Source organism: Alligator mississippiensis, chromosome 2, assembly GCF_030867095.1.
Source record: "Alligator mississippiensis isolate rAllMis1 chromosome 2, rAllMis1, whole genome shotgun sequence".
Taxonomy (NCBI): Eukaryota; Metazoa; Chordata; order Crocodylia; family Alligatoridae; genus Alligator; species Alligator mississippiensis.
In genome coordinates this window covers 195,496,944-195,517,306 of record NC_081825.1, presented here as the reverse complement: position 1 = coordinate 195,517,306, position 20,363 = coordinate 195,496,944, and the positions used below count along the sequence as shown (strand labels likewise).

Here is a 20,363-nt window from a genome sequence, read left to right as displayed (position 1 = left end):
CACCAGCTTCATTATCAAGTAAACATTCTCATTCATCAGTTATTGCTTAGTAGCTGTCGCAACTTAAATGGTCAAATGCACAGGCACCCCCACAGCACTTCAAGATTATGCTGATGTAACTGAAGTATTTTGACTGGTCAGTTTTTGGTGTCACAGATTACAAAGGAATGCAGAAAGTTTCAAGAAAATGTTTACTTTACAGATGTGCTTATGAGTTAGAGAATATGGGTCTTCATACAAAACAGTGTTCTGTTCTATTTAAAAAAAATGATTACACCTTTCCTTTCAAAGAAAATGTGCCCAAGTATGACTTCTTGGCTCCCATTTTAGGTATACTGCAAATCCTTTTTAGGGCTAGTTTCTCAATGTATCATTATAATATGCATTTGGATCAGGGTAAAGGTTACCAGTATATGGATGAACATTCCCGTATGGTTTCATATATGACAACACATGGATAGGCTCATCCAGAATTAGTGCTCCATTGGTTCTTCTGCTTTTTCTGCAGGCTCATCAGCAGGTGGAGCAGGCTTGGGGAGAGAAAAAAAGATTTTACTACAAAAGGCAAAAATCAGTAATAATAGTCAGCCCTGTACTGAAATAAGTGTGTACTCAGGTGGCAAAATGAAATGCATGCCCCCCCACCCTACAGATAGGATGCAGCCAAATTGGAGAGAGTCCAGCAGAGGGCAACAAAAATGTTTAGGGTGCTGGGGCACATGACTTCTGAGAAGAGGCTGAGGGAACTGGGCTTATTTAGTCTGCAGAAAATAAGACTGAGGGGGGATTTAATAGCAGCATTCAACTCCCTGAAGGGTGGTTAAAAACATGTAGTGAAACAAAAGTGCATCAATTAGAGCACAAGAGATTAGATGCCATTACTGGCCTACCAGTGTCAACTTATTTTTCTATTATACAAATCTTTATTCTCTTGCTGAAAGTCACTAGCCAAAACATGGGTTTTGTACATTTTCTTTTTTTTTTTTATTATTGTGAAATAACCTTACAGTGATAATGCAAAAGCCTGTAGTTGGCCTGGGCTCTCTTCTATGAACTCCCCAGTCACATGTCCATGAACAAAACCATCACTCTTCCACCTCTGACTACATCTTTGCCTCCAAGTTTAGAGAGAAGATAGAAGTAAAATTATTCAAGCTAAGCATGGGGGTGGGGGTTGGAAGAAGAGTGGGAAGGGAGTGGAGTTAAATCCAATCCATGAAGGGATAATGGACAGAGGGCTGATTTTGAGAGAAATGGAGTTTGGCAGGAGTTAGACAGTGTGAAGACCATCAGAAGTGGAGATATATTCTATCAGTACACAAAAAAAGCAGTTAAGGTCTGATAGCCAATTGCAGCTGAGGTGAAAAGACAACTTGAAAAGTTTACTGTCTAACTTGGTAAAATACTTAATAAGCTTTGTGCCTAGTCTTTCAGCCTGGTGTTAACTGCTAATCTTCAATAGGAAGCAACCTCAAACAATTTTAGAGTTGTTATATTAAGGAGGATGTGAAAGATATTTAAAATGCCCACAAATATTAAGTAAATTGTTAAAGGATGAAAACACCTTAACTTCTTTTGCTTGCCTCCCAAAAAGCTGTAATAACTTGACTATATTGTATCACCTACATACCATATCTAAAGCACATACCTTTCTCTGTGGTCTTTCCTCAAGACCTTCTAGGAATGGTGCAACATCATCATCATCATAGATGGTAAACTCCATGTCTTTGCCAACAATTCCAATAGACACGTTCTGTAAAAGACAATTTTGAAAAAAACCTGAGAAACTATCCTGGTAATCTACATGCTACAACTGGAGACTGAAGCTTCCTCCTAAGAGCAAGTTATATTCACTCTGCCAAATATATCTCCTTGAGGGAATAAAAGAAAATCAAGAGATTTGTTTTGTGGTAAGCTGCTTTAAACAAAGAAAAGCAGGGACAGTTGCCCTCTAAGAACATTACTGTGTTCCAAGATCCTGTTGGTCATAATGCAGCTTGATGATTTCAGACTTACAACTCTTACAACTACTTTTGGCTCTATGTTGCACCATTTTACCAACAAATCATCCATTTTTTCACTACTGTTGGCTTTACAGAATATTTTAAAATTATCTTAGTGTAAGAATTTTAGTGAACAAAAGTGACTAAGATGACAAGTTTTGACAGACAGTATTCTAAGATTCTGAGCCAAAGCCCATGGAAGCAGTGACTTTTGGAGAAGAGCACCTGCAGAAATGTTTACTACACTTAATCTTTTTGCACAGGATAAAAACTCCATATGACTTGTTTTATAACAAATTTAGAGGACAAACACATACTTCCTGATGCAGATTTTTATTTCAGATACACAAGCATAAATCCAGGGCTATCCATGTCAAATCCATACACTGAATTAAGTTTAGATTTTATTTCAATCAAATTTCACATGATTTAAGGTTATTTATCTATCTGAGTGATTATCTAGGATATCAGAACTATCCCCAATGAATCTTTAAGGACTGTTATTCTTCTTTTCTCTTTTAGAATCTCTTCACCTACATGTGCACTTCTGTTTCTCATATAATACAGCAATAGTACTTAAACATAGGTTTTAGGGCACAGCTGTCCAACGTTAGTGCGGCCAGAAGCTGCATACTGTACGGGCAGGGATCTGCAAAGGCAGTAGCAGCACATGGCCCCCTAGAATGCCTGCCATTGTGTCGCCTGTACCAGAAGTATGCAGCCCCCTTCCAGGCTCTCCCCTACCATGCAGCAAGGGGAGAAGTAACCACATACTAGCCCCTCGTGGGCCTAAAGTTGGGCAGCACTATTTGAGGGAATAGTAGTCAAAATGTATTGGACACAAACTGGTAGTGAAACTAAACTTTATAACAGAGTATGTGGAATTTCTGCATATATGAACCAAAACACAGGAAGGGCTGGCACCATGGATGTAAATTTGATTATTTCACGTGATATTTGGTAATGACCTAAATTCTCATCAGATATTGAAAGTCGGGGCCCTACACTTCAAATGGGGCTTAGACAACAAACCGCACTTTAAGTTAGTAGACATTACAATAATTAATCCCAGCAGGGACTTCTGGAAGTAGTAAAAATCTTAGCATTTACCTTGGTGGTCAGATCTTGTTCTGCAGGAAGTGTCTCTCTCAGGGCACGCAAACCATGTTTAACTAGTTCATTTAGATTACCTGAAGATAATATGCAATTAGACAATGAAAATACCTACAACCTACAGTATTATTTCTAGAGATCCCCTTCACTTGCATCCCATTCTAGTTGCAAAAGCAGGCTGGCTAGCTCAGACCTTAGAAGTTCCTAATTTGCTTTGCTGATAGTGAGCTGTACAATAAACACTAGGATATCAGAGGAAACTGCTCTCAAGACTGACATCAGAAAACTGACATTAAAATCTGAATAAATGGTAACTCATTTATCACCTTTATGTTATACTACCAAGCAGCTGAGCTACTCTCTCACAATTATTAAATATGACCATATTTACCTGAATTTAAGTTGACCCCCCAATAATTAGATTCTATACATGTATAATTTTATAAATTTGGTAGTTTTCCAGGTACAGAACCTAAATATTGGAGCACTGTGTTAAATTCAGACCATTGCTACAGCTAAAAAAAAAGCAGTGGCTGGAGGAGTCAGAGGGCCCCCTAACCCTCTGCCCCCTGCAGCCTTCCTGCTCTGCAACCTCCTGCTCTCCACAGTCTCCACCCTTCCCCCCCAACACTCCACAAGCTCTCTCTCTCTCTTTGCCCCCTGCTCTGCAGTCTCTGCCTCTTTCCCTGTTTCAACCACAGCTTCTGCCTCTCCCCCTCGCTTACTATCAAACATTGCTCTGGCGTTGTTCCCTCCCATAGCACATCACCTGGAAGAGCAGCCCCTGTCAGCCATACAGCAATGTTGGCACTCCCATGCCTGGGAGAAAATCCAGGCTAAGCTGGAGCTGAGCTGTGGCTGAAAGTAAGGGGGGCAAGGAGAAGGCAAAAGCTCTAGAAGATTGGGGGGGGGGGGGGGGGAGGAGAAACGTGGGGGTCAGGAGACTGCAGTAGGTTTGACTCTGGCTCCAACCTGGGCGCAAGGCCAGTCAGAGCTGCAGCAACCACCTGCCCTCTTCCCCTCCCCATCTTTGTACGCAGATCCAAGAAAGGGGCTTCCCCCCCGCCATGCTGACTCAGGTGGAAACCTCATCTTAGATCAGGGGCAGGCAATTATTTTGGGCAGAGGGCCACTTACTGAGTTTTGGCAAGCCATCGATGATGGTGCCACTGTGGACGTAGTCTTTCTAGACTTTAAGAAGGCCTTTGACACTGTCTCTCACCCCATCCTCATCAATAAATTAAGTGACTGTGGCATTGATGCCTGCACAGTTGGATGGGTAAAAAATTGGCTGATGGGGTGCACCCAGAGAGTAGTGGTGGACGGGTTGTACTCAACCTGGTAAGATGTGAGCAGTGGGGTGCCCCAGGGCTCGGTCCTCGGGCCCGCACTGTTTAACATCTTCATCAGCGACTTGGACGAGGGGGTGGAAAGTACACTGTCCAAGTTTGCTGATGACACTAAGATGTGGGGCGAGGTGGACACACTTGAAGGGAGAGAGAGGCTGCAACTAGATTTAGACAGACTACAGAAGTGGGCAGATGAGAATAGGATGGGGCTCAATGTAGACAAATGAAGGGTGTTGCACCCTGGGAGAAGGAATCCACAGCATACATACAGGCTGGGGAGTTCCCTTCTTGAAAGCAGAGGCAGAAAAGGATCTTGGAGTCATTACTGACTCCAAGATGAACACAAGCCGCCAATGCCAGACCGCAGCCAGTAAGGCCAGTCATACCATGTCATGCATCCAAAGGTGCATCTCAAGCCAGTCCAGAGAAGTGATACTCCCCCTCTGTGCGACTTTGGTCAGGCCGCAGTTGGAGTACTGCGTCCAGTACTGGGCGCCGCACTTCAAAAGGGATGTGGCCAGCCTGGAGAGGGTTCAGAGGAGGGCCACCCACTTGGTGAGAGGGCAGCAGGACAGGCCCTACGAGGAGAGACTGAAGGACCTGAACCTGTTCAGCCTCAGCAAGAAGAGGCTGAGGGGGGACCTGATGGCTGCCTACAAGCTCATCAGGGGGGATCAACAGCAAATAGGCAGAGCCCTTTTCTCCCCAGCACCACCTGGGGTGACGAGGAACAATGGTAATAAGCTGATGGAGAACAGGTTTAGGTTGGAGATAAGAAGGCAATATTTTACAGTTAGGGTAGCCAAAATCTGGAACCAACTTCCCAGTGAAGTGGTCCTCACCCCTACCTTGGGCAAATTCAAGAGGAGGTTGGATGGGGTCTTGTGACCCCAGCATTCATTCCTGCCTGTGGCAGGAGGCCAGGCTAGATGATCTGTTCAGGTCCCTCCTGACCCTAGCTACTATGAAACTATGAGTGCCGCATGATAGGCACTGCCAGGGGCAGATAAATATTAATTTTCAAAAAATTTTAGGAGCCCCCACAGGCCGGACAGAGTGGCTTGGCAGGCTCCATCCGGCCCCCGGGCCGCATTTGGCCCACCCCCATCTTAGATGCAACTAAATACAGTGAATCATTTTGTAATAAAAATGCATCAGAGCAGGTATAACTTATTCTACAAAAACAAAAATCACTCTTCCTATTTAACTTTGTTTCAGCTTCTTTGCACAGCTGCCTTTACTTCATTTGGTTTAATAGACAGGAAAATCTGCAGACCTTTCCATCCAGTTTCACTCTCCCTGTTTACCCAGTTATTTGTACTTGGCATTTTCTCCTTTCACAGAGTAGTAACTATAAAAACAAAAACACAAAATAATCTACACATCCTTTAAAGATCACTAAATAAATAGAAGTCATCACTCACAGTCAGCAAACTCAGTCATGCGTCTCTCCAAATAAGTTCGAGCCGATTGTGAACGAGCACCAATGGACATAGCTTTGCAGTCAAAATAGTTAGCAGAGGGACAGGTCTGGAAGATATGAGGACCCATATCCTGGCAAAAGACAAAATAACATTTTTATACATCAAACATTTTCAGGAGGACCTACTGCTTCCTATAAAGATTTTAGCCTCAATATAAATCACGTGTAATGTCACACGGGCCACGTCAGCAAGGAAGAGAGCAAAAACCTTTGGCTGATCTGTTAACCCCCTAGCTGCAGGGTGCAGCATGCACTGCTGGCTGCCTCTGACTCGAGACAGGCTGGGCAGTTCAGCTCTAGCAGGATCTACCTTCAGCTCAGTCGGCAGGTGCTGCTGGCTGAGATGAATTGCCTGGCTTCTCAAGCCAGGCAGACACTAAGCTGCCTTGGCAGGTGTTACTGGCTGCCCACTTCAGCTATGCATACGATTGAACTCTCTGTTCCCCAATTTACTTATTTAAGACATGCATCCAAATACCCAGAAGCTAATTTCAGAGAAAAAGTACATGGTGTATGAGAGTAAATATAGTATTTTAGGCATTTCCCATTTCAAATCCTGTAGGTCAGGGTTCTGCCCAGAACAAGTTTTTACATTTGTGCCAATGGGCTGAAATGGAGAAAAACATTTAAAAAAAGAAATGTGATATTTGGTATCTCATTTTGGTAAGCCTTGAAAAAGCAAGATTTATACCACTCTAATTTTGGGCCCCCATTTAGCCTTCTCTCAGATTTATACTGTATAGATGATACCCCAAAACTTCTACATTGTCTGTGGAATAAGCAGCTTCACTTAATATAAAGAGGCAAGAAGGCCCTTGGCTGGTAAGCAGCATCCATGTAGCAAATCTTGCACCCTGCAAAACCCCCAAATACTATTTAAAATGAAGAAATGAAATTTGTTACATTTTTCTGTCAGATCAGTGGAAAACAGCATACTTTACTTACATCATAACCTGCAATCAACAGTCCTACACCATATGGTCTTCTGCCATAACGCTGTGTCGGTATTTGGGTTTCTTAAGCAAGTTAAGGAATCTTTTAAAAATAACATTTCAAAGTAATTTGTTTTTCATTTTAATCTTAAACAAGCTAGAAATAGCTATCCAGTATCTTAGAGCAGAAACCTTTTTTTTTTTTTCAGGGGTGCACCAATTTTTGGGGCCGATACTGATAGCCGATTTTTAAGGAAGCATATTGGCCAATACTGATCCAATTTCCAATACACACCTCTTCTGCTTGAAGAGCTGCACCCAGCTGGTAAGTCTGCTGTGGTGGAAGGGGAGGGAAGGGGTGTGTGGGGGGCAGTGTCTCCCTCTGCTGCACACTACTCATCTAGTGCTTGTCTGGCAGCTCCCACCTCTGCTCCTGCCGCTCATCTGGGAGGGTATGGGGAGGGGGAGGGGGGGGCGTGTGCCCCAGGATCTGCCTGGCCAGGAAAAGCCTGGCCCTAGCCCGCCCTGCGCAGATCCAGGGGTACATACTGCCCCTCCCACACCCCCATGTCCTCCCAGACAAGCAGCAGTGGGAACTGCCAGACAAACACCGGACGAGCAGTGTGTAGCAGTGGGAAATGCACACCACCACCACCACCCCCCTGCCTTCCCGCACCCCCGCAGGCCCCAGCTGGGCAGCCCCTGCCCCACTCCCTCACCACAGGGCCTTGATCTGCGTCCCCCCCCCCCTTCCCATCAGACTTACCAGCTGCACGCAGCACTCCACACTGCCAGCTCTGCTCCTTGTTGCCTACATGCTGTGCTGCAGCTGTGCACATGGGCATTTATCAGACAAATTAATCGGCCGCATCAGGTTGATTTCTGACACAGAAAATTTTCTTTATATCGGTGCTGACCTGATATCCGATGTATCAGTGCGCCTCTACTTTTTTTCTGTATTAGAAATATCCTTTCAGGGAAACAGATTTCATTCTTCATCTTGAATACCAATGACAAGGTCTTCACCTCCAATAGGACCAGACCAATTAGTTTTTCCAAAGAAATGACTAGTATAATCACACAAGTAATATGAACAACTGTTTTTTATAATCAATTTAATTCCATTCCCTTTGGAGCACCTGTTATGTTATCACGTATGGTATGGTATGAACCATTCATTGTGTTCCACTGAAGGCTGAATGCTTTCCCTCAAAAGGAAACAGTAACTGGAACAGTGTGGGTGTTCCAGAAAATGAGTATTCAAAATACTGTTTTGAAAAGGTAGACAAGGTCCCCTGTACGGCACTTCATTTCCTCGTCAACCAATTCAATGGATAATAAAGGATATCCTCTCAAAGAATAAGCAAATAAGATCTTTACATCTATTTCCTGTTAACTTTCAGGGCAATGTGTGTTTGTGTCTGAGAAAATTGAAAATAAACACTGAAGTATATAATCAGCTATAAAAAACACACTAAAAACTAAACTGAACTGAACTAAGAAAAACAAAGTCATAAATGTCAAAAATGTATTTTCATAACAAAGAGGATACTGCTCCCAATTAGAGACACTAAACGCGACACTGGAAGAGGCCTATCAAAAACAAATCTAGAATCCAGACATTCCTGACGCATGAAATTGCTGTAAAAGAGCAAAACACACACAGATTACCAACACAATTAGGTTTTTCCTGCTTGTTTTTCTGCATAAAGCTAAGGGACAACACAGCACAACACAATACAATTTCATTTTATGACCCATGATTATTTAGAAAGTTGACCACATGGCTGAAAAAAATATTACACAACTGCAACAGTATAAATGAAAGGAAAGTAGAAATTTATGCAGATTGAAGAGGGTCAAGCAAAACAAATAAAATTAAGATGAAATATTCCTTTGCAATTTTACTAAAATAAATCATATTTGAGTGGATTCTTCATTGCCTCTTCTTTGCCTTCCTAACCAAGTGAGAAACATCATTTACTTGGTTTACATTTATCCCATTTGCCAAAACCACAGTTGAAAATTATACCCTTCTAGAGCTTATTTACACCACCATTAGGCAAGCTCCTAGATGGTCATAAAATCACATTCAATAACTACACAAGAAATGTACAAGCAGTTTTACCTTATGTACATGCACACAATATACTCACCATAACAGTCTTGCATCAGCAGTAAGGCCAGCAATTGAGATGCCAATATGGTTGTCAACATAGAGGATTTTTTTCTGGTGAGCTGCTAGCTCAGACTGTGCTCTCTACATCACAAAAGATCATAAATCATAAAAGTTACTGTGGCAGACTACACAGACCAATAAGTAGGGACCTGTTTTTAGCATTCATAAAAATGACTGAATGCAACCTCACAAAACAGCCCAAACTCTGTAACCTTGAAAAAAAAAAAAAATGTAAAATTAAAGGCCAATCCCACCTGAAGAAGAAACCTATTGATGAAAAAGAATTGGGCTTTCTAACTAGAAATACATAAATACAATATATTTTAACTTTTTTAACATTTAACTGCAAATATGAAGATTCCACTGAACCAACTTATTTTGTTTTATAACTATGCATTTTCATCTACTACTTCCATTTTACAATAGGATTAAGGCCCAATTCACCACCAAGAGATTAATATTAATAGTGCTATAACAACACGAGGATATGATAAGTATTCTAAGGTACAATAAACAAAAATTTAGGAGACAAACTTACTCAGCCTCAACTGCATTCTCATTTAGAGACAAATCTTTTATTTACCATGCCCTTCTTTTAAAGAAAAGATATTCTAAATTTTTTTTAAATTTACCTTTAAAGCAACCAGAACAGCATGCACTTTTGATTTCAGCCCCACAGTAGCTGAGCCTTGCTTCACAGCTTCCATGGCATACTCTATTTGATGAATCCGGCCCTGCAGAATGAATTCAAACTTAATCACTCTAAAAAAAAAAAAATCAACCCTGTAAACAAAGTAAGCAGAGACACTATGCACAAAGAGTAAAATTTAGGCCCTATTTTAAAGTCTGTGAGAATTTTTCTTTCGACTTCAACTGGGACCAGAATTACCTTAGCTCACAGATGAACATTAGCCACATATCTGAAAGTTATTGTGGTTTCATAGTCACATCTGCAGTCCAGTTATATTAATCAAACAACAGACTGTCAGCAAATTCCAAGTAAAAATAGCAGGCATGAGAAGACTGGAAGAAGTAGAACGCAAAGCTTGAGTATGCAGAGCTGGAACTCTGCCCTCACATGTCCTTGCACAACGTATGCATCTATCTGATTAACACAGACCAGAGGTAGGCAAAATATAGCCCACAAGCTGGATCTGGCCTGCCAGGCAATTTCATCCGGTCTGCAGGCACCCAGCAACTAACTGCACCACACCCAGCCTACGCACCTCGCTCCCACCCTCATGTGCAGAAGGCCCCGTCCCAGCCATCACGCAGCTTCCGGGAGGGCTGCTGCTGCCACTTCTGCAGCTGCCGGGGGACCTGCTCAGTTTCCCTGGCATCCAGTGGCTCCTCTTCTCCTTGCTGTAGCACTCGGTCCAGGCAGCAGGTAGGGAAGTGGTGGGGGGAGCTGTGACTGGGCGGAGTGTGAGGCTGGCAGGAGCGCAGCTCAGCAGGCAGGGTGTGAGGGAGGGAGGAAGGGCAGGGACCTCCTATGGTGCGCAGACCCTGCCACTGGCAGCAGGAGCTCCGGCCAGCACTGCACATGGTGGCAAGGAGCGCAGCCAGGCCAGCCTTCCACTATCACGCTGCCTGCAGTGCACGTTCAGCTCCCGGCACTCATGCCACCAGGGAAAACCCTATGTAATGGAGCTGGCTGCCTTCCCTGCCATGCAGGTCCCAGGACTCCACTGCAAGTAGAGGACAGCTCCACCCCGCTTCCCAGCAGAGTCCTGAGACCTGCACAGCAGGGAGCAGGGAAAGCAGTTTGTTCCATTGTGCAGGGATTCCCCTGGTGGCTTGTGGTGCACAAGCATCTTGGGGAGGCCTGCACGATAGTGGTGGGATGTCTTGGCTATACTCCTTACAGTGCTGGCTGGAGCCACGCACCACGGAGCTACAATGCCTGTGAGGGCCACAGGTGCCCGCCACCTGCTGCTGCTGCCACTGGCTGTGCGCCACGGGGGACAATGTGTGATGGGTCTGCACACCCTCCCTCATCTCTCACAACCCCCACATATCCACATTCTGCCCCCACAACCCCCTACACATATACACCCCTCCAACATACCCAATGCCCCCCCAAATATACAGCTACCCCCCTCACAAACCCTACACACCCACCCCAACCACACCCCACCATATACACACACACCACACAATGCATAATAATACAATATTTTTTTAAGGATCTCTACATCATAGCTTGAAAACTTTTCCAGACACTTATTAACCTGCAGCTACTGGAAGGCATAGGGATGAAGATGAGAATTGTAATCTTCCTGTGTTACAATCTCACACCTCCTACAGCTTTAAGCAAGCAACAGCTACTTGGCTTTGAAATGAAGCATTTCACTATAAGGCAGAGTGCATAATTCTACAGTGACAATTTGTGGAAACAACGTCTAGCAATGATTGTGAAAATCAACTTGAAAACAAAACCAAAAGTAAACCAAGAATGACAACTGTTTGCGAATGGAGGCTGCCTTAAGCAGATACCTCTGAGAACTGCTCCAAATCAAATCAATAAAGCTCAGAAGGCAAACTGAATGTTTAATGTGTATATGTCAACGTTATAAAGGCTATTTTAAACGTGCATCTCAGCAGTTAGATGTTACTGTTAAATCCATCAGCAATGAAATGGTCTACAATGCTAAGACTTAAATTGTCACCTCTAAATTTTAGTTAGCTTCCCACTGAGATGAATGGACAGTTCATACAACTGCAGACAGTGGTCCAGAGATACTGCTGCATAACTTATACTCCACTCAAGTTTTCAAGATTATTTCCATAATAATGAAAACTAGAAACTTTATTTTCTTATTTGAAAACAAATTCTGGTTCTTTCACTAGATGACAATGTTTAATGGTGAAAGTCTTCATGAATAATAAATACAAGTAAAAACTCTAACTGAAGCATAAAAAGCTGAAAAGATTAACAAACTTTAAAAATAACCCACATCTTTAATTGTGCCAAGAACCATGAGAAAGGTAGTTTTTAGATTTCAAAATTCTGTAATTTGCTACAGCTATCTGAAAATAGTTGGACTCCTAAAGCAAGGGAAAAGGACCTTTTCAAGATGTAGTGGACTGAACTTCCATCTATATCAAACAACTACATTATTTACTGAACTGCAGTGTCTTTAACCATTGTTTACACTGTAAAAAACAATGGTTATCTATTATTTAATTGCAATGAAAACTCTTTGGCCAAGGGGCTAGTTTGTAATATAGTTGCACTCTGTAACAACATAATTGGTGAAACTGACTAGTAGCCATCTATTTAAAGTCTTCTAAATAACTAGTTCTGTCAAGTTCAGGGCTGTCATTAGAAGCAGAAGGCCTGAGAAACAAGATAGCCAGGCTTAATGAAGCACTTAGCCCATACTGTCCCTGTGGTTAAGGGGCACTGTTTACACTGTTCACCCACGAAGAGGCTGTGCCCTAGATGGAGTACAATGTATTTTTCAGAACGCTCATTCTGAAGTCATAGACAAATGACTATAGACAAATTTATTTCTTAATATAAATGCAAATCTCAATACAAGCTTAACTATGGTGCCATTATGAAGCTTCTATGATTACATGGAGTGCTACTCCACGTAGTGTGCAGGGCAGGTTCCAGAATATATTTGTATTTGGAAAACTAAAAACTGGCACTGTGCAAAATATATTGGAGGAGTGTAGAATAAACCGTATTACAGAAAGGCAAGATCTCAAATCATTTACATACTCTAGCTCTTGATTCATAAATACTTCATACAACATGCAAAATCAAATATAGCTGCCATGTAAACTATTCTATATTTACATAATTACATGTTTCAACGACAAAAATAGTTTTTAGTGTTTGAGTACTACAATGGGGAAAGACACCCATTTAAATGTTGAAGATGCAATAAAGTAACTAATCAGTATTACAAAAAAAAAAATATCATTTTTTGAATCAGAAGAGGAAATAGCTCCCCTGCTGTAATCCACCTAGAGAGCCAAACAGACCTGTGCAGACATGTTAATTATTCTTTATGCTCTGCACACAAGCAAAACACCAATTAATAATGACATAACAAAAAAAGCTTGTAATAAAATGTTATTGACATTATTCTTGGAACTGTAAATTTAAGAGCCCTCTGGTATTTTAGGGCAAACACCTGAAGAATAGTCCAGTCATTAGAGGACACACCTAAAACCAAGGAGAAATGGGTTAAATTCCTTGTTCCTCAAGAATTCCTGGGTGACCATGGATGCATCATTTAGCATCTCTGAAGCTTATGTGCCCTTTGCAAAACACGGATTCTAATAACTCACTTACTTTCCTGGGGTGTTCCTGGGATTTTGAGAGAGATTTAAATACTGCAGGGATGGGAAAAGTAGATATATAGTACCTGTGATAGGCAGCCCTATTCATACTGTGCTTTAGAACACCCAAAAGTCATTCAAGGAGCAACATCAGCTTGTCATACTCTTCAAGCTATCCTAAAGGGGCTGGACACTGAATGCCTGGATGCAATTGTCATCAAGAGAGAAAAAGGAAACCAGTAAAAATGGGAAGCAAATAACCATAATTGAAATCTTTTTACCTGAGGGCTCCAAACTGTAACATCGTTATCATACTGGTTGCGAAACTGAAATGAATATATTAAAACTTGTTAGTATGAATATATGCAGATAGGAAAAAAAATGTCTATTATATTAAAAACATTTTCTTTAACCTGAAACCAGAATTAGACAGAAATATGCTCATTTGATAAACAGTGACAGATAAGTAGCACGTTTAACTTGATTGGTGAACTTGCATCCAAACTAAAGCACTAAGGTGACAGGAAATTATGAAGCAGTAAAGCATTCAACTGTAGAGGCACCACTACCCCACTTACACAATGAAGTCTTTTCTTTGCCCAAGCAGCAAACAGCTGAAGGAAAAGCAGTGTATGATTCTCTCAGCACTAATATAAGCATTACATCATCTACACATCCTAACCAGCAGCTCTGCAAAAAAGGACCTGGGGGTTACAGTAGACAATAAGCTGAATATGAGCCAGCACTGAGCCCTTGTTGCCAAGAAGGCTACTGGCATACTGGGCTGCCTCTGTAACAGTGTTGCCAACAGATGGAGGGAAATGATTATTCCCCTTTATTCAGCACCAGTGAGGCCACACCTGGAGCACTGTTTTGGGCTGCCTGCTAGAGAAAGGATGTAGACAAACTGGAGCGAGTCCAGTGTAGGGCAACGAAAATGGTTTGAGGGCTGGGGCACATGACTTCTGAGGAGAGGCTGAGAGAACTGGGCTTATTTTAGTCTAGAGAAGACAAGACTGAGAGGAGATTTAATAGCAGCCTTCAACTACCTGAAGCGGGGTTTGAAAGAGACTGTTCTCAGTGGTGGCACATGACAGAACAAGGAGCAATGGTCTTAAATGGAAGCAAGGGAAGTTTAGGTTAGATATCAGGAAAAACTCTCAAGAAGATAGTAGCAAAGCACTGGAACAGGCTACCCAGAGAAGTGCTGGACTCTCTATCTTTGGAGGTTTTAAGGCCCAGCTAGACAAGGCCTTGGCTGGCATGACCTAGTTGGGGCTGGTCCTGCCTTGAGCAGGGGGGTGGGACTAGATGACCTCCTACCAACCCTCACTGTCTGTGACTATGAAAAAGACCTGTTTTTTCTTTTATTTGTGTGAGGGGTGGAGTCCTCGGCTCCCATCACTCCCCCGAGGGGAGGGGCTGCGGGGCAGCTGCAGCCCCGGGGCACCAGGTCCCCGGGGACCGCAGCGGTACAAGGGGGGTGGCATGCGCCGCCACAGGGCTCCGGGCGCCGCGCGGGACTGCAGAGGAGCCGCTCCCGCCCCGTCGGCACGCGGGGGGGGGCCTCGAGGCCGGGCCCGAAAGCAAAAGCAGGCACAGGGCTGGGCTCGCTCCGCCGGGAGGCGCTGGCGGGGGGGGTGGCAGCAGCTGCCCTGCCCTCCCACCCTGGCCAGGCCCGGCCTGGCCTGGCCTCACGTGCTACGAGGAAGTGCTTACTCACGGCCCCTCCCCCACCGGCCCGGCCTGAGGGCGCGCCTCGGACCCCCGGCCCCGCGCCCGCCCCCTCTGCCCTGCTCCGGCCCTGGCCCTGGCCCTGGCCCCGGGCCCGACTCTCACCATCTTTCTTCCCGCGACTGCGGCGTGAGCTCCCCGGCAGCCAGCTGCGAGCACTGCTCAGCGAGCGACAGGTCTGGACTGGCAACTTCCACCACCTCCCCAGGCCGGGCCAAGCGCTGGAGGAATCATCGATCAGAGACTTGTGGGGGACTGGCCTGCAAGGCGAACGCATGCGCAGAGGGGAGAGGAGGTTGCAGCTTACTGGAGAGGAAGAAGTCCCCCGCAAGAGCAGCGCGTGCGCAGAGTGAAGGGGCGGGTAAGGGGAGGGGGGTCTCCTGCAAGAGCAGCGCGTGCAGAGTGAAGGGGCGGGTAAGGGGGGGTCTCCTGCAAGAGCAGCGCGTGCGCAGAGTGGAAGGGCTAGTGGGTCTAGCTAATGAGAAAGTCTTCTAATAAGCAAACAAGGTTCCTTGGGTGAATTTGATATCTTTTATTAGACCGACCCAAGTAGTTGGAGAATAGTTATTAAGCAAGCTTTCGAGTTCAAAAGGAAGTTGCAGCGTGCGGGGCGGGAGGGAGGAGGGGCCCTCCCCTGAGCATGGGCCAGGGAAGCATCGCTTGAAACCTTCTCCCCCTCTTTCTTTCCAATAGGTGGACTGCAGTAAAGCCCAGTGCAAGTGAAGCAGGACACCCAGGAGGGTGGGTTGTGTGTGCTCACATGACCAAAGGTATCCAGGTTGTATTGTATCCAGGAATCCTTTTGCCTCTAGACCCCTATGGCTGCTACCTGGATACCTGACACATGAAAGATAACGAATTTCAGCTGATTTTTCAAATGAAAACAATAATTTTACAAGAAAGAAGCAAGTTTTCCCACTTGAAACCTGACACCCTGCTCCTGCCTTTGTTCCAGGTAATTTGCATTTTCACAGAGCCTAGAGATACCTCACCACAAAAGAAATTCCTGCCCAGAAAAGTATTCTGTCTTTCTACTCTTCTGTGAAATATGAAACATCATAACCAGAAGGAAATATGACTACATCCTGCTGGCCACCAGACAGCTTTGAGGTAAAGAGACTGTTCCAACTTCTCTGAGCCTAATCTGCATAAAAGGAACTGTCCAAACAGGAGATTTTTATCACACCTTCAGCTTTCCTGTGAAATATGAATTTTCATCTCTACCTAGGAGAACTTTTACAGTCTTTGCTGTTTCCTATGCCTGAAGAAGAGTGCCTGTGCCTGAAAGGTTGCAAATAATTTTTTTTTACAAATACCTAGTTGGTCTAATAAAAGATATCCCCTCTGCCACGAGTTCTGATTCCTCATGAGTGAAGACACTGTATCCTCATCCACCTTCATAGCTCCCAGAGCAGCTCACTTCAGCAGCTGTCCAGAAAGCAAACAAAATGCTAGAGATTTTTCAGAAAAGAACTTTAAACTAAACAGAAAGTAGCCTCATGTGCTTTTATACATCTGAGGTGTGGCCACACCTTGAACGTTGTGCCAGGTTCTCATCCCCCATGGCTCAAAAAGGGTGTAGAAGAATTAAAGATGGTCCACAAGAAGGCAACAAGAATAATTACCTGTATGAAGGGGCTTCCACGTGAGGAGAGACTAGAGAGGTTAGGCCCATTCTGTTCAGAGGAAAGATGCTTGAGGGGAGACATGAGAAAGGTTGACAACATAATAAATGATGATGAGGAAGTAAATAAGGATTTATCATTTCCTGTCTCACACAAGAGAAGAACCAGTGTTAACAAAGTTTAAAACTAAACAAAGGAAGTTCTTTTTCACACAGGATGTCATTCAAGTGTGGACATCCTTGCTACCAGATATGGTGGAAGCTGACTGTAACCAGATTCAAAAAAAGGATCAGACAGATTCTTGGAGGAAAGGGGCATCAGTGGCTACTAAGCATAGGTGTTAAGGATACAGCCTCTAAATTAGAACTTCTTAGACCTTAAATGCTGGAGACTGCAAATGAGAAAAGGGTTTTTCCACTGTTCCTCGTCGTACCTTGTTCACTTTCCCTTTCAGCATCCACTCTCTACCACTGTGTGACCCAGACCTTTTGATATGCCATTCTAGAACATGGGCCAGAGCCCACCAAATAGACCTATAAGCCCCCCCGCCGTTGCTGAGGGAGCGCACTAATCGCATCACTTATTGCATGGGACAACTAAAAGACAAAACAGAGTCAGAAGTGAAGGTCAGAAGTTCAAAATGAGTGTACCAAGGTGGGGGCATGCTGAGCATAGAGCACCAGATGGTGCCCGCTGGTCTTTGAATGAGTTCAGCACTGCCCAGAGTGAAACTCTGCCCAGAGATGCGAACAGACCAGAGACAGAAAAATGGCCCCGCAGTTCCTGGGAGTCTTCCCACCCAGAGACTCTTTCCTGGTCACTTTGATGCAGGATACTGAGCAAGCTGAACACTTGGTCTGATCCAATAAATGTTAGTGTTCTGGGGGGTTTTTTATCAAGCCTTTCTTCTGACCATCTCTGTTCTGTAGTATTTGCTTATCTTTGTAGAGGGTTTGTTTTCAGTGCTTATCATTAATGTGTTTCCATGGGCAGATGTACAGTTTTGAAAAGCTAAATGCAAATGATGTAGTGCATCATCCCATATAACAAAGCACATATTTTTTGCAATGTATAAAGAAACTAGAAGCCTTACTAGTATGCTAGGGGCTTAAGACTATATTATTCAGTTTAACATCAAAGCAAAAACAAATATAAGTTCACTGGAGTGTGCTTAAAACAATCTGCACAGCTGTGAAATAGGAGCTACATTACCAGGAGCAGATAACAAATAGCAGAATTGCAGAAGAAAGGATAGCTTGATTCGCAGAACATCAAGACCATTAAAAAAGGAGAGAAGGTCATTAACACCTGTGGAATGAAGAACTCTTGAATGAGACAGACTCAGGTAGATTTTAATGAGCCATGAATTCAGTTGATGCTCCCACTGCTGCCTGAACAGAAATGTTGCTGTCACTGCCAGGAATTGGTTTAAAATTTTGGGTAGAGCAGTAAACAAAGTGGGGTGCAACTGCACCAGTGCATCCTCCCTGGTTCCACAGCTGTATGTCTTCTTTGTAGCATTGCAAACCCCAAGTGCTCCAAAGTGGTTGGTCCAGTGGCTCTCAGCCTTTTTAAGCTCAAGGCACCTGTCAGAAACTGTCAGCTGTGGGTTTTTACTCATTTTTTGAATATGGAAAAATAATACAATTTTTTTCTATTGCAAAGCAATCAGAAAGACCACAATAAGCCAGAATGTTCGTAACCCTGTGGATTTTTGTTTGAAATGGTTGGGTATATCTCATATTTCATGTTTGCACACTTAACGGTGCTAAAATTGCATGACATCCCACATCACCTCTGAAAGGATCTCAAGGCACCCTGGTTGAAAATCACTCTTATTAGTCTTCAGAAATCATGATAAATTGCAAAGTGGGCATGTCTACACATGCTATTATTGCTTTTGAATAAACTCTGGAGCTTATTGCTCCAGAGTTTATTGCTCCTGGGTGCTGCGTCTGCAAGTGTTTCTGGGAGTGCAGCACATTGAGCTGGGTCAGAACGGCCCCAGCTGGAAGGGGGCCCATGAGAAGCCTGCCACAGCCTGGGGCTGCTCCACCTGGCTTAGTGTTGCATAGGAGCTGGTGGGGCACAAGAGTGCTTCAATGTGGGGCTAGATTCTCACATAACTATTTGTCTCCAAAAGCTGGCAGCTCTATTAAAACATAAGATTCTTGGTAAAATAGCAACCTGGTTTGCTGGCATTGTGCAATATCAATTTATGCCCTCTCAGGCTGCCAGTCCAAGGCGTGGAGTGAATTTCAAAGGAACAGGGTCAAGCTTTCCCAAGGCCAGAATTACCATACTTCTAAGGGAGGGATTCCATTTTAGATGCCTGGTCTCCACTGCAGACAATCAAGCCCTCCACAGAAGTGCTGTACATCTCCATGGACTCAGGAGGTGTGTCAACAGCAGTTTAAATATAAAGGAAAATAGCTTAAGTGTTTTGTTTATATTAGAAAGTAGTGATGAGATGGAAGAGTGCTTATTTGACATGCCAAGCTTTCTTGTGGTCTTGCTATATAGACTTTTAACATGACACCTGGCACCTTTAAGAGACAACATTATGTCTGCTTCATGTACTGAAACTTTCTGTCCTAAAACTGTGATTTGTGCATTCAATCCATGTTTCCCCAGAATCATGTTGTTTGCTTGCTTCCACTGAGTTTACCCCTCTGAAGGAGGACTACACAAAATATTGCTGCGTTGTAATAAAAGACTTGGCCATATTTCCTCTTCTAATGCCTCCTTTTCTCCTACCTATATCATAGGCCAGGGGTTTTCAATAGGGGGTAAGCAGCAGCAGCAGCTTGGAGAAGCCACCAGCACTTCCGGTTTCACCGCTGGCACTTCCAGGATTGCTGGTGTGCGCTGCACCAGGGGACACCCTCCCCGCCCCAGCACATCAACTGACCACTGGGGGACTCCCTGCCTCTCGACTGGCCACCGGGGGTACCCCAACCAAAAAAGGTTGAAAACCCCTATCATAGGGCTTATGATATCTGACAGGAACATCTTCCATTACAACAAAAAGTAACTGCAAATTTGATCAGTTCATCATTTCTCCTTAACAAGAACTTGCTCCCAAGTATAGTTTCCCTGTCTTTTGCTAGGTGGCAATTATTACATAGAAAAGCTGGCTTATTAAATCAGTGCTGTTTATCTTTATTTTTAAAATGGTGTGCTCCTAGAATCAGGTTGTCTCTCAAAATATTTTTATCATCATTCCCCTCTTGTAGTGTGTTTATTTTTAACAATAAACCATTTTCCCTCTGAAGTTATCAAGCAACAACATCTCACATTACATTGTCTATCACAGCAGCGATCTAAAGAATGAGCAGATAGTCTCGTTTCTGAAACAAAGAGTTGCTTTCAGTGCTTGTGAAATTGTATTTCCTTATATAACTGTGAATTGTGGTATTTGGCCTTTGGAAAGGACTAAAGAAGCAATATGTTGTGTTTTTTTACTTTTTTAAAACAGGTGCTTTTTTTAAACAGTGTCCAAGTTTTTAAAAAATATTTGACTCTCACTCCTATAGTGTATGCTCCCTTTGGTCCTGACATTTCTTACTGTGTGAGAGAGATGGTTGAGTTTTAAGAGTGTTCAGACAAAGGCATAATGATTTTTGTGAGAGGGGAAGTAAAAGCTCCT

At 43.6% G+C, this 20,363-nt stretch overlaps 1 protein-coding gene and 1 long non-coding RNA gene across 6 annotated transcripts; one reads left to right on the top strand and one right to left on the bottom strand.

Moving 5' to 3' along the window:
• Positions 1–177: 177 nt before the first annotated feature.
• On the bottom strand, positions 178–15,287 carry PSMA1 (proteasome 20S subunit alpha 1). Its single transcript, XM_006270587.4, has 10 exons — positions 15,195–15,287; positions 13,637–13,681; positions 9,692–9,793; positions 9,037–9,140; positions 8,433–8,521; positions 6,894–6,964; positions 5,890–6,019; positions 3,114–3,193; positions 1,649–1,753; positions 178–530 (listed from the first exon to the last, which is right to left on the bottom strand). The coding sequence occupies exons 1-10, from the start codon at positions 15,195–15,197 to the stop codon at positions 474–476; spliced, it is 786 nt and encodes a 261-aa protein (XP_006270649.2). The 5' UTR covers positions 15,198–15,287; the 3' UTR covers positions 178–473.
• A 68-nt stretch (positions 15,288–15,355) lies between these two features.
• On the top strand, positions 15,356–19,440 carry LOC132248692 (uncharacterized). Of its 5 annotated transcripts, none has more exons than XR_009460024.1 (2): positions 15,356–15,429; positions 15,783–19,440. It is a non-coding gene; the product is annotated as an uncharacterized LOC132248692 (long non-coding RNA). The 5 variants fall into 5 exon arrangements; XR_009460022.1 differs by having other exon boundaries at positions 15,367–15,450; XR_009460023.1 differs by lacking the exon at positions 15,356–15,429 and adding an exon at positions 15,454–15,503.
• Positions 19,441–20,363: the final 923 nt, after the last annotated feature.